Source organism: Leuresthes tenuis, unplaced genomic scaffold (assembly GCF_036924035.1).
Source record: "Leuresthes tenuis unplaced genomic scaffold, fLeuTen1.0.hap1 SCAF_11, whole genome shotgun sequence".
Lineage (NCBI taxonomy): Eukaryota > Metazoa > Chordata > Actinopteri > Atheriniformes > Atherinopsidae > Leuresthes > Leuresthes tenuis.
In genome coordinates, this window is record NW_027325365.1 from 18,043,355 (window position 1) to 18,062,406 (window position 19,052).

Genomic DNA, 19,052 nt, shown 5'->3' on the forward strand with positions numbered 1-19,052 from the left:
TTGTAACAGAGATTGTGTGTATGTGTGTGTGTGCCTGTGTATGTATATATTTATATATATATATATGAGAGAGAGAGAGAAATTGAGTCTTGCATTTTCTTATTCAGAAATAAAGATCATTTAAAAAATGTTTTCATAACCTAAGAACTAAGAATTATTAATGTGAGAAAAAAAGAAAGATTCAAGTAATTGGCTTTGCTTTTATGAATGAATGAAAATTGTTTGAGCCAAATGTCAGTCGCTCATGCAGAAGAAAAAGAACAGAAATGGGGGGAAAATAGCGACAAAATGAATGTAGGTATTGTACATAAAGTTAAGACACTCAGAACACAACTTTTGAAAGTCACCATATTTGGTCATGAGATTGACATTGAAAACAAAAAAAACATCGGCAAGATGGTATCATAACATTCTACTCTTTCAGTAACCCATACAATGTCTGACATTGAGTATAGGATCATATGAGATGGTTATATTTTTGAGACCAAACCAAAGTCTTTGGAACTCAGCCCAGTCGTTCCTCACTAACTGAGCGCACATCCAAAATGAGATTACTCAGAGGAACTACCGCTTTTGCCCAAAATAGGAATGTTTCATGAAAAATACCTGAGGTTTTTTTCAAATTGATCTCAGTTTTCAATTTTAATCTTTTAAGCTTTCTGTTTGAATCTCCGGAATAAAACTGATTTAATCTTATCTAAAGGTTTATGTACAGAGACATATTTCAGAGCATACCTAAACATGCACTTAAGCGCATGTTATCTTCATTTAACTTCCATTAAAGCACGGTGTCAACATGCAAACAATGCAATAAAACACAATGAAACTATACAATTAGAACTGCAACAATGTGGTTAAAGTCGCTTACGTCCAGCATTTGAAATTGTTCTGTTAAGCATCCTCCCTTAGTGGCGAAAAGGCTGGTCTCGCACGTGCCACCACGAAATGTGGTTTTGAAGAGGTTGTGCTGATTTCACGCATTTCTGTTTGTGAGATCAAGCTGGATTAACAGATACAACACACTAACCAAATTATTTTCCCAAAAATGTACAATTCTCCACTCCAACTCCCAAATCTGCAAAAAAAATTATGTGAAAACACAGTGTGCCATTTCTGTGGAGTCACGTCTCTTCGTGCAGTGCGTCATGCGCACTTCATCGGCTTGTCTTTGGGGATGTCTGGTCAGTTTCTTGCATAGCTGTGTGTAAGAGAGGAGGCAGGAGATGACTGCTACCCCTTCACTTCCCCTCTAAGCCCTCAAGAGAGAGGAGAAAGGGACTGCTTGTGAACTGCACAGGCGCACAATGAACTGATAGACAAATAGATCAGCATTGAAAAGCAATCAGGTTAATCATGCGGATATAGGCAAGTTTGGCGATTTTTGCTCAGTTAAGCTCTTTTTGAGTTGCGGTTAAAAGTGATCGTGAGTCTGCTATGGAGGATGTCGTAAGTCAAAATGAGTCTGAGCATTGACAATGTTACAAACTTGTGGAAAAATGGTTCTTCGGAACTCGAGTCTATCCAGGTCAACTTCACCAACAGTTCTGGTGGAAACCACACGGAGCCCGGCGAGGTGGACCTCCGCCGAGCCATCCCGCTCGGCTTGGTACTGGGTGCCTTCATCGTTTTTGCCATCGTGGGCAACATCCTCGTTATTCTCGCCGTAGTATGCAACAGGCACCTGCGGACCCCTACCAATTACTTTATCATCAACCTGGCTATGGCCGACCTGCTGCTGGGCACCACTGTGTTGCCGGTGTCCGCCACTCTGGAGATCTTAGACTACTGGGTGTTCGGCAGAATCTTCTGTGACATTTGGGCTGCAGTGGATGTCTTATGCTGCACCGCGTCCATCATGAGCCTGTGCGTAATATCCATCGATCGCTACATTGGAGTGAGCCATCCGCTGCAATACCCTGGTATCGTGACAGAGAAGCGGGCTCTACTAGCCATGCTCGGGGTCTGGGTGTTATCGGTGGTCATCTCCATCGGACCTCTGTTAGGGTGGAAGCAGCCGCCGTCGTCGGACGACACGGTTTGTGCCATTACCGAGGAGCCGTTTTACGCGCTCTTCTCTTCCCTTGGCTCCTTCTATATCCCTCTCGCCGTTATACTGGCAATGTACTGCCGTGTGTACATTGTTGCCAAAAGGACCACAAAGAACCTTGAGGCAGGTGTGATGCGAGAGAGGATGAACACCAGCGAGCTGACCCTCAGGATCCACAAGGGATCTCAGGTGCAGGAGGATCCTGGCACCTCAGGAACCGGCAAGGGTCGCGCGCATCAGGCGAGAAGTTCCCTCACTGTGAAACTTCTTAAATTCTCCCGGGAGAAGAAAGCAGCTAAAACTTTGGGAGTCGTTGTCGGCATGTTTGTCCTTTGCTGGCTGCCCTTCTTTCTGTCCTTACCCATAGGTAGGTGCAGTAGGTCCCGTTTCACACTGCCACAGTCACACTTAAGTTAGACCATTTGACAAAAATACACCCACATCCATTTGTCATTTGCACCTCTAATTTAAAAACTTCACAATATTCAGGTGGTTAATGAGACTTGTAGAAAAGGATTTACAGTGAAAATGTCTGTGAGAAGTTTGCTGCTGCAGTCCCTGTAAATCATCTGTTGTTGACACTGGGAAATTCTCCTGGGCAGCATCAATTACAGTGAATTGTTACAAAATCTATGTGTGGGCTTTGATGGAGTAGCAGCCATTATAAAGTGTTGGACTGAATATATAAGCACAGTCTTAAATGCGACACAGTGGATCTATATTATCTCTTTGACCCCAGACTCTGTTTATATTGTGACATTAGTTAGCTGCATCCTATTTCCATTCTGTTTATATGTTTGATACTGACTAACTCTAAGACTGTCAGTTGTGTTATTTACTCCTTACGAAAGCATTTCTATGATTGAGATCTCCAAATTCAAGGCTGATAATAAGGTGATGAAACACTTTTAAGAATTTGAGGAGGAATTCCTTGCAAGCTTATCCAAACCATTACTGTTATCTTTGCAGTATTCCCTCGGTCTCATTTAATCTGTAGGTGGCCTCCCTCTGATCCGGTCAGTCTTATCCAAGGCCTGTTGATCCTGCTGAGGCTTCCTGATGCCACAGACCCTGTCATGTCTGACACAAAAGCTGCAGAGGAAATTAAACATTTTATTGCAGTGAAACACTAATGCCAGGGGGCTGTGTTGCAGTGAAGAGGTTAGCAAAACATCAAGTCTGTATAATTGAGGAAGAACAGAAGGATTCAATTAATTAGTATTTTAGATGATCACTTGCACGATTTTCTGTGCTTTTGGTTAACTTTGGAGTAGCACTGCATATGTATGTGTTTGTGTAAGTGCTTGTGTGCACTCATTTATTGTGATCATACGGGGAATGTGTTTATGCCCCTGGCTTCAGACTGCAGCTCATCACAGTCTCACATGGATACACATAAATTATTACCCGGGGCAGTGTCAAGAGCAAGGATTATTTAGCTTCAAGGCATTCTCAACGAGAGACCAAATGTAATTTTACATTGTGTCCCATTTGCAGATCCGAGAGGCTTCAAAAAGAGAGCAGATTTAAAGGGGTTGGGTGTGTGGGGCTTCAGGAGGGGCCTCTTTATGTAACAGAACAGAACAAACTGCCAAGAAACCCCCCAATGGTACATTTGTCTCTGCGATCTCCAGTGTCGCATACTAATACACTGAGACAAAGCACTTTACTAGTTTATTTTATGCGCATTTTAAATGATGTCGGGGCAGCTTCTAAAAGCAGGATATTAAAACTCATCCCTTCTCAATACAATTTATAAAAGAGGATTTGTTTGTGCCTTTGGTGGAAGTTTGGTCTGAACTCAAATTCTTTAAGTGTAATATGGCCACAACACTGCTTATGTTGCTCCCTCAGTATTCATTTGCCTCCACTCTGAGAGTGGGATTTCCTGTTTCACACTTGTTATTAACCAAGCTTCTTCCACTACGTGCGGTCACTGAGATGTAGTGTGTGTGAGGAGGGGTTCTGGCTGGCAGTGTGTGTGCGCTGGTTGCAATGCATGGCATGTGGGGTTTACATGTGTGCACAGGTATGTTCATTTGTTTCTTGAGTGATTTTGTCAGAGAGGCAACAGATGCTTCTCTCTCGTCAATCACTGCAGATTTTCAAACTGCTACGAGCCTGGAAAGATGAAAGTGAGGCTGCATGCTGCCAGCCAGAGCCTCTGTGACCTCAGATCCATGAGGTCTCAACCTCTGCATGCAACCTGACGAAATATGCGAACCCTCCCCCTCACAGCTGATCTCACCTATCAGGGTCAAATTCTGTAAATACCTTGTTTTTGCACATAAATGGCAAGCAGGCAACCATTGCCATAGTTTGAGTCATTCTTCCCAAGTTTTGAAATATTATGTTTCCTTTTACGCCTTTAACTTGGAGCAGAGTAAGGTATACAGAATTCAAGATAATAAACATCACATGTTAGTGTAACTGCAGGCAAGCTTCTTTGGACAAAAAGCTATCTAAGATTTTAGACTGTTTGTCAGAAAAGATGAAATATCTAAACTAAAAGTTGTTTTAAGCCTCATTACTGTATCATCGTAGGAAAAATATCATGCCATAAAAACTTAACTGCATTTTAATAATTAAACCAGTACAGAAACTGAGCAAAAACAGCTATTTTTAGAGACAACTGAAGCAGATCAGATATTTTTATGTTATTTTACCTTACCTTCAACTGAAACTTATTACACAGAATTATAAAGATTTTCACTTGTGTAAAAATCCAATCAAGTTGAAAACGACTTGTGTAAAATGTACTTTTGAGTATGTGTTACTTAGTTACCTTTTTTCTTCACTGTTTGGTTGGTGACTTGAAGATTTGAGAGCCTATTACCTTTTAGAAAAAGCATGAGCTTGTACAAAACATCCTAGTTTGCATTCACAAGTTTATATAAAACATGAAATAAACATTGTACAAATTTCCTTTTAAAACTAATATAAATGTTACTAATAAAGTGTGAAACGTAGTCATCTAAACCGATGTTACCACAGACAAATTTCAAATCCAGAGGCTACATTTCATTGACTTGCCTGCTCAGGCTTTGCAGGTTTGATGTGGTTATCTCCACATATTTTGATAACCAACTCAAACACTGCTCAATAAGGCTGTCACCTTTCCTCTACTTGAAGGCGATTGAGCCCTAAAATCTTTCCAAGAATTTTATATTTTCCTCATGTTCCTCCTTTCATCCTAATAAAAAGATCATTAATTTAGGGGACAGTTTGTTCATTCTTTATTTTATTATATTCTTTTATTCGTTCTTTATTTTGGCAACAGTGCCCAATAAGTAACAAGAATAGCTGCAGTGCTCTGCAACACACGGTTTGAAGAAAAATCCAATTGAAGTGCCTCTTTAAGCATTGTTTTAGTTTTTACAATGAGCCTAAATCCAATTTGTGATCTAGTTTGACTTCAAATTTACACATGAGGATGTTTTATTCTTAAACTGGCTGCATAATAGAATGCAATTATTATAGAAACTTTAGACAAGACACTCATGTATTTCAATTTAATGTCCCTGCTGAAATTACGTCTCAGAAAGGAGATGTTTCAGAAAAAAATGTCCTTTAGCTGAGCAGTAAGATTAGATCAGCTGCCAAACATGTCAGTGAATAAATTGCAGCTGCATACCCCAGTTTCTGGTAACCCTGACAATTCATCCCTTTTTTTAACCCTTGTTTAAATTTTCTTTAACCAGCTAGTTGAGCAACAAATTTTCTTTTGTTAATTGCAGCATATTAATTGAAACAGTTTCCCAGTTTCTGCCCGAAACCTTCTTTTCTCTTGACTGAGCTGTAGTCTTTTTTTATTTTTTTTATATTATTTGGCTATTTTCCTCAAATGATTTGGCCAACATGTTTTTCTCTCAAGGGAAGATCAATTTAAGCTTCTCTGTTGAGCCAACTTGGAAAGCAAACTATGTGTCAACTATTTTACATTTAATTGGTTCTATACATATAGATAGATAGATAGATAGATAGATAGATAGATAGATAGATAGATAGATAGATAGATAGATAGATAGATAGATAGATAGATAGATAGATAGATAGATAGATAGATAGATAGATAGATAGATAGATAGATAGATAGATAGATAGATAGATAGATAGATAGATAGATAGATAGATAGATAGATAGATAGATAGTAGACTTCACAAGCGTCACAGTTTTGCTTATTTAGAACTGTTTGATTTTAGACTTAATTAATGCTGCCTTTACTGCATTCCTAGAAGACTGAAAATACCAGTGAACCCTCAAAATTGTTCGCAATTAACTTGCTGTCCTTCAGCTAATTGATTAATCATTGAATTAAGATTAACTCAGCTGATTAATTCTACTGATTAAGTAGTAGACAAGAACAAAATTAGCTTGAATTTAAGCATTCGAATTTTTCATAAAACATGGAAAAATGTCTCATTTGTTTAACTGACAAGTATTTCTATTTCTATTTACATGTCAGAAAAAGAGAAAGAATGTTACCATAACTCTAACTGAGTGTCGTGTCAATGATACACTATTAACACATTAAGAATACATCATGATGCATTCTTCTGTGTTCGTAAAAGTAGCTCTAAGTGTTTATAATTATGTATGTTTATAGGCTGAAAAATAAAGCCACAAAAGGAAACGCACCCCTCAAATGGCCACTTGATGCTGGCTCAAGGAAAAAATGAAAGAATGGCAAGCCTCCAAGATGCACATGTTATATGCTCTAACGTGACAAATACAATAGATAAATAAATGAATAACGAATAAACAAATGTTATTGTAACATTATTTAAATGTTCATCTTGCTAATCTCGCTGTGACTAATGTCCTCCATTACAACTGGTTTACATTGTCTTTAAACATAAAGTCATATTTCTAAGGGCATGAGCGCTTGGTGAGTGTGTCATATCCAGACTTTAAGCATCACCCATTGCTCCAACAAACAGTAGTTCACCATCCAGCAAGTGATGTCACGGTGGGCTTTGTCTTTTTAAAGCAAGCTAGCAACTTGTAGCAAGGTAGATAGACATGCATTTTGTATTACTTATATTATTGATGTTCCTATAAAGCTTGCAAGCTGTCGTGAGTTGTTAAAAACTATTAGTAAGTGTTTTATACATCACGATTAAAGCGCTGTAAATGCATCACAGGCATGACCTTCATAGAAAGTGGGGGACAGTTGCGAATCAGTCATGGAGGGACTCATCTACATGTCGCACATGTCTCAGTGAGCTGTTTTGTCTTGTTCTTGTCTCACAGCTCAGACAAAGCGAAATCATTAGTGGGCTGCGCGTGTGGTTTCATTGCACAGATTTTCCCGCAGCTCTTTCCCACCCAGAGCCGGCAGTAATATCCTGTGAAGACTCTGTGAGCCAAGTCATACAAGCAGTTTGTCCAAATGGGAGAGAAACCAACGTTTTTAAGCGTTAGTAGTTGTATCCTTCTATATGTACTTTCAGGAATATTTTGTCCGTGCATTCTGTGTGAATCATTAAGATTTTCATGTTCCATTGAGCTGATGAGCCCCTGTGCTCCAGGGGTAATTGAAATGGTTTTTGAAAATAATGAAAGTGCTACATGTCAAAGCAATGGAGGAGAAAGGAGATGGCAGAGCTGAGCAGAAGGGGCTACAGGGCAGAGAGGAGGCTGAGGCCGAGGGGTCTCTCGGATGTCAATCCAATTTTCCAAAAATAACTTCACACTGTGGTTTCATTGAAAGCGGTGTGTGGGGGCAATAACACTCCTGTTCTTTCAGATCAAAGCATATTAATCATATTTATTGGTGTTATGAAACAGGATGTGTGAGTTTTAGGAGAGCAGATTGGGCATGTGTGCGTAAGTGTGTGTGTGTGCTCTACGTGGCACAGAATAAGCATTGCTTCTTCCAATTAGTGAGAATAACAGGATGCCTTGTTTTGTTAAGATGTTCCTGTGTTTCATAGTGAGATGTGTGCGTGCCTGTCCTCAGGAAGGAGGTGCAAGCAGTCGTATTAACAGAGGGGGCGAGACCACCACTAACAAAAACCTTTACAGTGTTATCTCTATATACAATAATATTACAGCCAAGCCCTTTGCATCCTCTTATACTATAGCCAACAATATAAACACTTCAGACTAAAATGGACCACACACAAACATGTACCAAATCTGGCTATAAGAAGGTGTGCCGTCGGCCGGTGTTTCCTAAACTTTAATCCTGTGCTTGTGTGGAAAGGAGACACATGACTACAATAGCCTAAACTGGATGTTTATTGCCCCCTCCTGGGAGGGGCACAGGACCACACGCCTGTGTTTGTCTGTGCATGTGCCATCGTCTCAGCCCATTTGAGATACTTTTGAATGTCACATTGACTGAAATATCTCGGTTCCTGACTAAACCACAGGAATTTAAGTGTGCCAGAGCCAGGGAGTTCTGCTCCACACAAATTTTCCTCACCGCCCAAGAAAACCAGTGTTCAAGCTGATTCCAGCTTTTCCTGAAAGTTAGAAATGATTAAAGGATTTATAAATGGAAATTCACATTCAAAGGAATACTTGCTGCACCAGTACAAAGAACAGAAGAATGTGTTGATACTTTGAATGAAACAGATGAGAAAACACTATTTGGATATTTGGAACCTTTGGATGGTATACTCTGTGATCAAGAGCAGCACCACTAGAGTTAGTATTAACCACTTTTAATCTCTATCAATGTGGTACTGAAAAAAACATTGTTTAGTCTTTTCTTAAGTGAAAATACAAAAAAAAAGAAGTTGTTGTTGCTGTTGTAGTTGTTGTTGTTTTTCTTTACCTGCAGTCACTTTATGAGAAAGAAGTCCAAAAAAATTCCGACATTGCATCAGAATAATCCCAAGAGCTTATAGCATAAGAAATATCTGTATCTCATCATTATTTTAAAGTAAATAACTGAAATACCCCCCTTAAAAATGTATGCTGACGCTTAACTTCGGTCTTGGGAAAACCATTGACAGCCTTAAGTTCTCTTTGGAAGTTTGGCACAGCTTCTCTTTGGAAGACTCTCAAATTCTTAGTTTAAATGTTCAACGTGCGCCAAACTGGAACAGGAGTATTGGTGTACAGTCATTTTAGGTATTGCTACCAGATGCATAGATGCATATCTAGACTCTGACTGGGCAACTCCAGTACTTTCACTGAGATTTCTTGAAGACACTCTTGTGGGTTTTTTTGTTTTCCAAATACTTGAGATTTTTTTCTTATTGAAATCTCAACTTTCCCGCCATTCTGACATCGTGAGTACACTGGACAATCTTTTCACTCATTATTGCTCCGTGTATATCTTGCGCCATCTTTTCTTCTTTCCTAACCAGTCCCTGTTGCTGAAAAACACCCCCACAGCATGATACCACCTTCCCCATGTTTGACTATAGAAATGGTACAAAAGAGATTATTCTTAAAGCCTGGTTTCCTTCACACATGTCTTTGGTCAAATATGCTGATCCTTTTAACATCTGATAAGAAGATCTTGTTTCTCATGAAATGAGAATCGTCCAGGTGCTCTTTGGCATATTTATAGGGGGTTCTCATGTGCCTTTTTGAAAGATTCTGTCTGGGCACTCCTCTTTCAAGGCCTGATTGGTAAAGAGCTGCACCAGTGGTTGTACTTCTTCAAGGTTCTCCCATTTCTGCTAAGAAAATCTGGGTCTCATTCATAGTGACCCTTGGGTTGTTTGTTACCCTTTTCTGTCAGGCTCTTTGTCTTAGATTACTTAGTTTGGCAGGACAGCCATATTCATAAAGACTAATGGTGGTTCATTACTTTTTCCATGACAGAATGACTGCGCTTTTGGGTACTGACAATGATGCAAAAATATTCTTATATCTTTTCCCAGATCTGCACCTTATGCAGTCTCATCTCACGGGACAATTCTGTGGACCCCCACAGCTTGGCTAGTGCTTGTTTTTTACTGTGAAATCTTGTGTAAAAATCTGAGTGTCTCTACATTTTGTCCATTGAATTCAACTAGGCACAGTAAATATTATTCAAGTTGTGGTACCTTACTCCAGAGGTCAGTTCATAAGTAAAAGGTCTCAATTCTAATCTGTTTCAGAGATTTTACTCCTTTCTTTTTAATAGTTTGTATACATTAAATCACTCTATCATTGCAGGAAATATGTGTAGAAATATGAGAATGTATCTACTGAGAGATAAGAAAATGTGGAGAATCAGAGAGGGTCTTAAATCTAACACTGTAGGAGCAGAATAAGGCAACTGGAATTTGTAAGTCAAACAAGCACTACAGTAAGGGGTTAAACGTTTTTGAAGATGTTTCACTCCTCATTCGAGAGACTCCCTTCAGCTCGAAGTGACTAGCAGGAGGTCCCAGATATTTGACCTTTTAAAGGGTCATTAGCAGCTTAGAAGTTGTAAAGATCACTTGGGTCTTAGTCTTACCATCATATGGGTCATTCGTATGGTTAAGGTCACCCATGGGGTGCTTTCCCACCCAAGAAGGCAGACAGGAGGTTAAATGGCTGTGCCCCCCCATCAGTCAGTTAAAACTATGGAAGTCTTTTAGTTTAGACATGAAACGATTTTTTTAAAATTATTCACAGAAAAAGGTCCACTTGCTTTCTATACTTAAGCTTTCAAGACTTGTGATGAAAGCAGTTATTATAGTCACAGTCAGTCATTATTTTCAAACCACTAACAGAAACAAACTGACAGATGGAGATGGATAGAGAGAGTGACTGCAAGAGAAGTCAGCTGTCCAAAATTTTACTCTACCCAGTCCTGCTCTGTAGCCAAATCATACTCAGAAGTTACAGCTATGTGGCCACATTTAAGTGGTTTTCCAGAAGGGAAAATATCATGTGAAAATACCAGCCGCTTAGAAGAAACCTATTCACTGGCAGCTCAGGAAGCCAGGACATATTCAGACAGACTCTAGTTTAATCTCTTAGTCTGGCAGCCACACACGTACAGATGCACACACACTAAAACAGAATTGCTGATATTACTGAGAGCTGAAAATTATATTGTTTTTAAAATGTGGCCCAATCAGTTTCATCCAGATTAGGCAATTACAAGGAGAATCATTTGTATGTTTTATTGCTTTAGTCACTGAAAGGCTGCATCATTTTACCCTTTGTCTCTGTAATGTACACTTTGTAACACTTTGAGGAATTGTTCAACCTGATGATCTGATTTTCATAAAGAATTTAAACTGACTGCCTGTTCTAAATTACCAGAGCTAATTTCACACATGAAAGCCTGAGATAACAGTGCGTCTTCTGTCTCCAGGAGAGTGACAATAATGTAAGAACGTGGGTCTGTTTAATTCAAGAACTGTTCTCATTTGCCCGCACACAAACACACAGTGTCTTTCTTCGTTTCACACTAATCCTAATCTTGCTGTGTGTATTAATGGCCTGTTTTTGTTTGCATGTCTCCTCCTCACACCCACTTGGCATATAAAATATCCTTCCTCTATGAAAGCTCTGCCACATCTGGGCAAAATGCATCACAAGTGTAGACCAATGCAAATAGGCTGGTTCATTTTTATAAATGATGAGCCTGCTCTTTAGGGTTCTTGCGTTTCCATCTCAAGGATTGTCTTTCATTTTGATTTAAATTAGGTTGTAATCTCTTGTCTGCATGTGTGAAAAAGAGATACCCTGTTGTATTTGTGTAAATTTCACAATGTTTCACGAAAGAAAGGTGGCATTTAATGGAAAATTCCTGCCTTTTGTTACTTAAAGCAATGCAACTTTCCAACTGTCTTTCTATTAAAAAAAAACAGGGTCACACCACTCTATTATTGTAAAAGTGCTCTAAATTAACTTCAGATTGTCTGTACTGGCTTTTTAAGGAAATACATCTTCTGTTTATGAAAGCTTTCCTAAAGACCAAGAGTTTCTTAAAATACAACTAATGTGTGGAACTGCCTACCCTTACATTGTGTCTGTGAAAAGAGCCACTGTTGATCCGTGTTATTTTGAATCAATACTGCCACCTTCTGGGTATTATATAACCTGCAATCCCAGAGAAGATAACCATAAGTAAAAGCAGAGTGACAGCAAGTCTGAGATACTGATCCAAGTCACTGCTGAATATCAGACAGAATCTAACATTTAGTTGAGTCCAGCATTCAAACAAGTGAACTTGTGAAGACCATTTACCAGCTGTTCCCAGTCTTTATGCAACTAGCAGCTAGCTATTATCTATTAAGAGTTTATCAAACGAAAGACCTCTTAATCTGGTTGATCTGTTCTTTTTGGGTGTGGTTTGATTAGATTTGATTGACAGTGCTCACAGTCATCGACTCCACATAGCCTCCCATTTCGATTTGACAGCAAAAATGAGATTGGTGCACAAAAGCACATCAATTGAGTCTTGACCACTTAAAATGTGCAAAGAAAACATTACAGAAAGAAGTTTGCATGTGAAATAACTATAGTGCCATTACTTAGACATCGTTTGAAAAAATAAAAATAAAAAGGCCTTTCAGGCGTGAAAGAAACTGAAATTTCTGCACAGAGTCACTTGCTAATTTCCCACTTATCTGTCTCCTCCTATCTGCTATCCATAGGGTCTTTTAATGAGAACCTGCGCCCACCTGAGGTCCTCTTCAAAGTAATCTTCTGGCTTGGCTACTTCAACAGCTGCCTGAACCCTATCATCTACCCCTGCTACAGCCGCGAGTTCAAGCTGGCCTTCATTCGGATCCTGAGATGTCAGTGTCACCAGCGAAAACGTCCTGGCTGGAGAGCATACAACTACCGCTCCTCTAACTGCAGGTCCTCTGGAAACTCACGTAAAAGCTCTGCAGATCACACTTCCAACTGGTTGAATGGAAGCCAGCGTACTCTGCCATCCTCAGCCAGTCCAAGCCCCAGCTATCTGAGCAAGGGCCTGCCTCCTTGCCCTGAGGGGGAAACATTATACATCTGGGGAGCCACCACCCCAACTCCATCCACACCCAACCTCCTGCCTGGCAGTCCTGCAGACTGCATGCAAGGACCTATAGGAGGGCAGGTAACAGGCATGAAAGCAGCTGAGGAACCCACTGGAGGGGTTTTCTCCTTCTCATTTGGGAACAATAAAAACAAGGGAGGGCTCAACAAAGACGATGACAAGATGTGACTGCTGTATTTTACTATGATGTAACTAATTCCCTGTGGTGATTCCAGGCACAGCATGGATGTAGAGTTTCACAGGTTTCACTGTACATGATTCATGATCGTTCATCAGTGGATTGTCATCTGTGATCAATGTGAGGTGAAGATAACTGTATAATTTATGCTGCTGTATCACAGGTATTTTGCTCTACATTTCTGTATCTGTGATAGACATAGACACAAGATTTCTCTCAGTGGAAAGTAACAGATTAAAGACAGGTAACCAAAATGAAAGCGTGTTGCCCTCTGTGGACTGGAAAGAAACCTGCATGCAATTTGTTTTGAATGCAAAGAAACCTGAAGGGAAGAAGACGTCGCTTCAACACAACCTTTCCTTAACAGCTTTCAGTTGAGAGTCCACATTTTCTCTATAAAAAGAATGAACATGACAAAGAATCTAATTCCTGTACAAAGTGTGACAAGACAAAGCATCACCTTTATTTTACTGTCACTCAATATCTTCATGGTGTATTGTGGAAAAAAAAAAGTATAACCTGTTTTTTTGAGCTGTGCGCACAATCATCAGATTTCATCTTGTTGGTATGTTTGTAGAAATGTGATGGATAAATAAACTGAATCTGCTCCAGAGGGCAGACTCTTAACCCTTCTTTTTTCCTTTGATCTCTGCTTTGAATTATTGTGAATGTGGACATTCATTTGACGACTGATCTAACGATAGAAGTTATTTGTTCTAAAGTAAAACTCATCCAAACAGTTACTTTCGATCACATCTAATTCATAAGACATCTGGCTGGGCATACCGTTTTAGTTAAGGCATGGCACATAATAATTTCCTCCTTACTTTCCATTCACATCCGAAATCAAGTTGATCATCCATCCCACAGATTCATTGAAATAATTATACTGATGTAGGCGAGGTTGAGGAGCAATTAGTTCATATTTTGAGTAAAAATTAAAAGCTCTGCTGCAGTTTCAGGTTCGAGCCAAGAAAGCCATGATCGGATCACAAGGGTACAATTATGCAGTTCTGCCAAAGGCCAAACACGTAAATCCCTTTTATCCACCTCTCACGTCTGGAAGCAGTACCTGTACGTTTAAGTATTGCTAACAGTGCCTGAAATGACAGTGGATGTCATTCATGTGTCCTGACTGAAGATTATACAGATTACATCGGTTCCATATGTTTACATTCATCCATTAAATCATTTCACATTCCACGACAAAGTTGTTAAAGGGGCAAATTAGCGCTAGTAAGGAGTTAAAAGAAAAAAAATGATTATTTTGTTTCAAGCAGGTGATGTCATCAGGTGATTGGAATTATGAAAGGGGGAGTCTTGGAAGGGGAGTCTCCTGGCGATGGGAAGAAAATCTCCAGTTTGTCAAGAAATGGGAGATAAAAATGATCCAATAGTTTTAAAACAAAGTTTATCAAAGAAAGCTTTCAGGGGATTAGTATATTTCTCCTTCCGCTGTGAACAATTTCTTTGATCAATTCAAACAATCTAGAGGAATTTCAGTGAGTAAAGGCAAGGGTGTGAGTCTAAGTTGGACAACCAAGACAGCACTGCATCGCAAATCATCATTTATCAATAAATTATATCATGACAAGGGCAAGGAATTACAGTTGGAAACATTTGACATAAATTATAAGGGTCAAGAGAAATCAGTATTTTTAAATGTAGCCGTCTCTGCACAAGTCAGTGACCCCAAAGGCGGAATGCAACACAGTAATATGTGTGACAAATCCCGCACAGCATTTTCCACAGTCATTGCACTTTTCTACTTCCCTCTACTTTTTTACTTCCTCTCACATGTTGTCCCATTATGTCATGTGAACACTTGAAAAAATAACAGTCTGGGCATATATCGCCATCTCACTATTCATGCCTATGGATCGTGACACTGCTAAGTGTGGTTTGAGCATGTGAATAAACGTACCTGTTGCATATTTTATCCTGAACCTGCATTTTAAATACAAGGTTGCAAAATGATGCTGGGAAACAAGAAAGATGAACAGGCAAAAGCTTTCCAAAAATTAAATGAGAGCAAAAGAGGAAGAACTTTACAGGCAGTGGACAACAACTGGGAAGCAAAGACATAAACTGGACAGTCTGACCACTGTTGGGAGAGCTTGAGGCGCTGCTGGTTAGCAGCATCGCCTCACAGCAAGAGGGTTGCTGGTTCAAATTCCAGCTGGGGCCTTTCTTTGTGGAGTTTACATGTTCCCCCTCTGTATGTGTAGGTTCTCTCCAGGTACTCCAGCTTCCTCCCACCATCCAAAAAACATGCATGTCAGGTTAACTGGTGAGGAGTGAGTGTAATCGCACATGCTTGTCTCGTTTGTCTCTGTGTGGGCCCTGTGATGGACTGTCCAGTGTGTATCCCGCCTTCTGCCCAGTGGCAGCTGGGATAGGGCTTCAGGCTCCCCCGGCAGCCCTGAATTGGATTGAGCAGGTGTAGAAAATGTATGAATGGATGGATGGATGGATGGGAGTGATTGGGAAAGTGAAGGTCAGGTGATAACATCGCAGGACAGCAAGGTAAGTTTGAGTGACCAGGTCTGAAAGCTGAGACCAACGGAAAAGAAATGGATTGTTGGCACAGTGGAAACCATGATAATAGCTATAAGGTTATTTGCATGTAACAATATAATAGTCACAATAATGAAAATATTGAATGAATGAAAATACATGGACTGGAATGTGAAATGGACCGTTACTCTAAATCATAATTCCACACATCATATGATACATGACAACATTTTTTAACCTTATCATTGCATGTTGACTGAAGAGTTAACCAGCTTTTCTACAGAGATACCAATATCCACCTGCAGGCACCCAAACAGATCACAAAGTCAAACATGATACCGATGATGAATATGTGAAATCCATACAAAACCAAAGCATACTACAAACAGTTCACCACCTGTTCCAAGTTTCATCAAAACACGTCTGCAGCTTTTAGCCACAGCAGCCTACATACACTAAACACACATTTGACAACACACATAGTAGTGTTGTATTTGTGTTCGTAACAGAGATATGCTGTTATCTGGTTAGTTCTCATCCAGCTCTCAGAGAGACAGAGGAGTCATTCCACGCTTTGTGACAGAAAGTGGATGAAAGGAGCAAAAGAGCAGCTTCTCTACTAAAAAAAAAAAAACAACCTTCAGCAAGTTAATTTGTGTGTTGATCTTTTTATCCTACAGCCTCTTAAGTGCCCCATTTTACATAAAGGATTATTCATCCTCTGAGGTAAAGGGTCAGGAAAGATGTCAGCAAGCTGTCTGCTGTTTGAAAATACTCTAGATTAAAGAGGTGTAATACCATTAGTCATAGAATATGTAAAAACTAGACTGTTTTCTTAATGAAACTGTTCATTCCGTCACTATTTCCTTGACAGTGTATGGTGTTCTAAACAGTAAATAATGGTTGTGTTCACTGTTTGCAAAAGTATGTTGTTGGTTTGTTTTTGTTTTTAATTCTAGGATTGCCTTCTGGCAGTTCTCAACAAGAAACATCAAAAGTCTAAACCGCACCTAAATTATACGATGCTATTTTCTCTTGTGAAAACCACTGTCAACACTGAACCCCACAGAAGGAGAGGGGAAAAAATGAAAAGCTTCCTGTCCTCTGCTGAAAGATGCTTACAAACAGACATACGAAGACACGTGGATTCCATGTTATTCGTGCTTTACGATACCACACATGCTCTAACTGGCATATCACTAAGGTACTTGAAAAACCTGATCCTGATGTGAGTCTGGCCATGCTTTGAAAGCTAAAGCAATGAGACAGCTGTGTCTTGGAAAAACACCACAAACCGTTTTCACACACTGGTGGGGGTGTCACATGGTGAAGTATGTGAGGGAGGAGAGGAACAGACCGGTTTGAGAGTTTCTGTAAGACGCCACTCCTCTCTTGACTCATAAAGTTCCTTCCTTTTTTCATCTCTTCTTTTCACCATCATGGCGTTCGCTGGGAAGTACCAGCTTGAGAGTCAAGAGAACTATGTGGAGTTTCTGGAAGCAGTTGGTACTAGAATCTTTTATTGATTTATTGGTAACTTGTGGATAAATGTTCGTCAACCATTTGAATATTGTTGAGTTTATTCAGAATCGCCTTGCTTTTTCTGTCAAAGGGCTTCTTAAGGCCAAGACTGACCACAAAGTGGTGACAGAGGTGGTTCGGGATGGGAACAACTTCACCTGGACCCAAACCATCCCAAACTGGACCTGGTCCAATAAGTTTACTGTTGGTCAGGAGTGTGAGATGGAGACAATGACAGGCTCCAAATTCAAGGTGAGTTGACAAAATGCACTGAAAAAAATTCCCTCATTGCTTCCCTCTGACACTTTTTGCTCCTCTGACCTGTAGGCCCCCGTAACTATGGAAGGCGGGAAGATTTCCATCGAGTTTCCTCAATACCATTTCACAGCAGAGGTCATTGATGATAAGCTTGTAATGGTAAGTGAAGTAATATTTTATCCAAATCAGCGTTGGCGCTCAAACTGTGGCCCATTAAGACAAACCCTTGGGATATATCTTTAATATGCTGAATGTGAGTCATATCATGTCCCAGATAATTCTGTCTTCTTTTTTCTGCAATGTATCATGTAGACTTGTATAACTCCAGGAGAGAAGGGTGTGACTTTCAAGAGAGTTAACAAGAGGATCTGATGCTGCGAGACTCAACATGCCTCGGTGGAAATGAACAACGGCGCTCGCTCCAGTGCTCACTGAAACGAGAAGAGAAATGTGACCATCTGAGGTGCAAGTAAAACGTCTCTTAGCATCAATTTATTAGTTGGTTTATTTAGTTGGTTTCACCACTGTGCAGAAGTGGTGAGACCACACTAAGTACTGTACTTCTACATAGACACACTCAGACATATCACTGCTAATGTTTGTTATCTGGTTAAAAAACATGTTTACATGTAGGCTGTCTGTCAAATGATGACAGTCAGGCTTTTATTTTCTGTGTAACACAGTCCATTGTGGTTTATGGGCTTGTTTTTCCCTGTTTTAGTCTGGCCCTTTCATTTGTATTCCCATGTTTCACTTTACTTCCTGTTTTATTTCAGAAGTGATTTTCCTTGTGCAGCTCATTTAGTCCCCTTCCCGCCTTTGGTTTACTTCAGAATAAGTGGCCCTCAATGTCTTGCACCTGGTTTTCATTAGTTGATGATTCTTGTCAGTATTTAGATTCCACAGTTAACTCGCTCTTTTGCAAGTTTGTCTTTAGTGTTTGTGGAGGGTATAGTCTGTGTTTACTCTGCTCACCGTCTTGTTCAGTGTTGCTTCACTTTGGTTAAGAGAATAAGAATAAAGTTGCATTTCCTCCTCATCTTCCTGCCTCCTCTTCTGAGCTGCATTTAGGTGCTCCCCTTCCTCAGATACACTCAACTATGACAATTCCCAACTTGTTTCTGTTAACTACTACGAGAACGTTTGTGTCACCATTCAGACAGTGAGTAGAAATGTTTGTTATGCCCTTATATGGGGTTTGGATTGCAGAGTTGTTTTGATTCACTCTGAATAGATAACAAAGTTATTCATGCTCAAACTGGTGTTTTTCAGTGTCAGGCTTTTGAAGGTGGTGAAATACTGTGAAATACAAGCAAAACATTTTAATCAGAAAAATCACAGAAAAATGAAAGTCTTTCAACTTCAAATTCATTCAACATGAAAGATACATTAGCAAAAACAATGGTAACATTTATACAAAATTGTGAGTCCTCTTTAGTTCTTTTATTTCTATAGCAGGAATGAAGGTTGTAAAGGGGTTACTGTTGATCTGGTTTTGTTTTTTGTTTTTCTAGATATTGTGCCATAAAGTGTCTTTTGAATGAAACCTACAGTTAAATTATTAATCCCCTGTTTACACACAAGGGAGTCGACAGAAATG

General features: G+C 39.7%; 2 protein-coding genes across 2 annotated transcripts; both read left to right on the forward strand.

Annotated features, from left to right (window-relative positions):
- The first annotated feature begins 1,185 nt into the window (after positions 1 to 1,185).
- LOC140318168 (alpha-1A adrenergic receptor-like) lies at positions 1,186 to 13,765 on the forward strand. Its single transcript, XM_072395870.1, has 2 exons — positions 1,186 to 2,414; positions 12,593 to 13,765. The coding sequence occupies exons 1-2, from the start codon at positions 1,457 to 1,459 to the stop codon at positions 13,144 to 13,146; spliced, it is 1,512 nt and encodes a 503-aa protein (XP_072251971.1). The 5' UTR covers positions 1,186 to 1,456; the 3' UTR covers positions 13,147 to 13,765.
- Positions 13,766 to 17,076: 3,311 nt separating this feature from the next.
- LOC140318170 (gastrotropin-like) lies at positions 17,077 to 18,491 on the forward strand. Its single transcript, XM_072395873.1, has 4 exons — positions 17,077 to 17,179; positions 17,286 to 17,446; positions 17,522 to 17,611; positions 17,765 to 18,491. Exons 1-4 carry the CDS (start codon positions 17,113 to 17,115, stop codon positions 17,822 to 17,824), a joined length of 378 nt encoding a protein of 125 aa, XP_072251974.1. The 5' UTR covers positions 17,077 to 17,112; the 3' UTR covers positions 17,825 to 18,491.
- Positions 18,492 to 19,052: the final 561 nt, after the last annotated feature.

Excerpts from the sequence above, each read along its gene's own strand:
- LOC140318170 (XM_072395873.1), top strand. The coding sequence starts at position 17,113 with ATGGCGTTCGCTGGGAAGTACCAGCTTGAGAGTCAAGAGAACTATGTG. Across the intron at positions 17,180-17,285 it reads GGAGTTTCTGGAAGCAGTTG|GGCTTCTTAAGGCCAAGACT; the intron begins GTACTAGAATCT and ends TTTCTGTCAAAG. Across the intron at positions 17,612-17,764 it reads TTGATGATAAGCTTGTAATG|ACTTGTATAACTCCAGGAGA; the intron begins GTAAGTGAAGTA and ends TGTATCATGTAG.
- LOC140318168 (XM_072395870.1), top strand. The coding sequence starts at position 1,457 with ATGAGTCTGAGCATTGACAATGTTACAAACTTGTGGAAAAATGGTTCT. Across the intron at positions 2,415-12,592 it reads CTTTCTGTCCTTACCCATAG|GGTCTTTTAATGAGAACCTG; the intron begins GTAGGTGCAGTA and ends TGCTATCCATAG.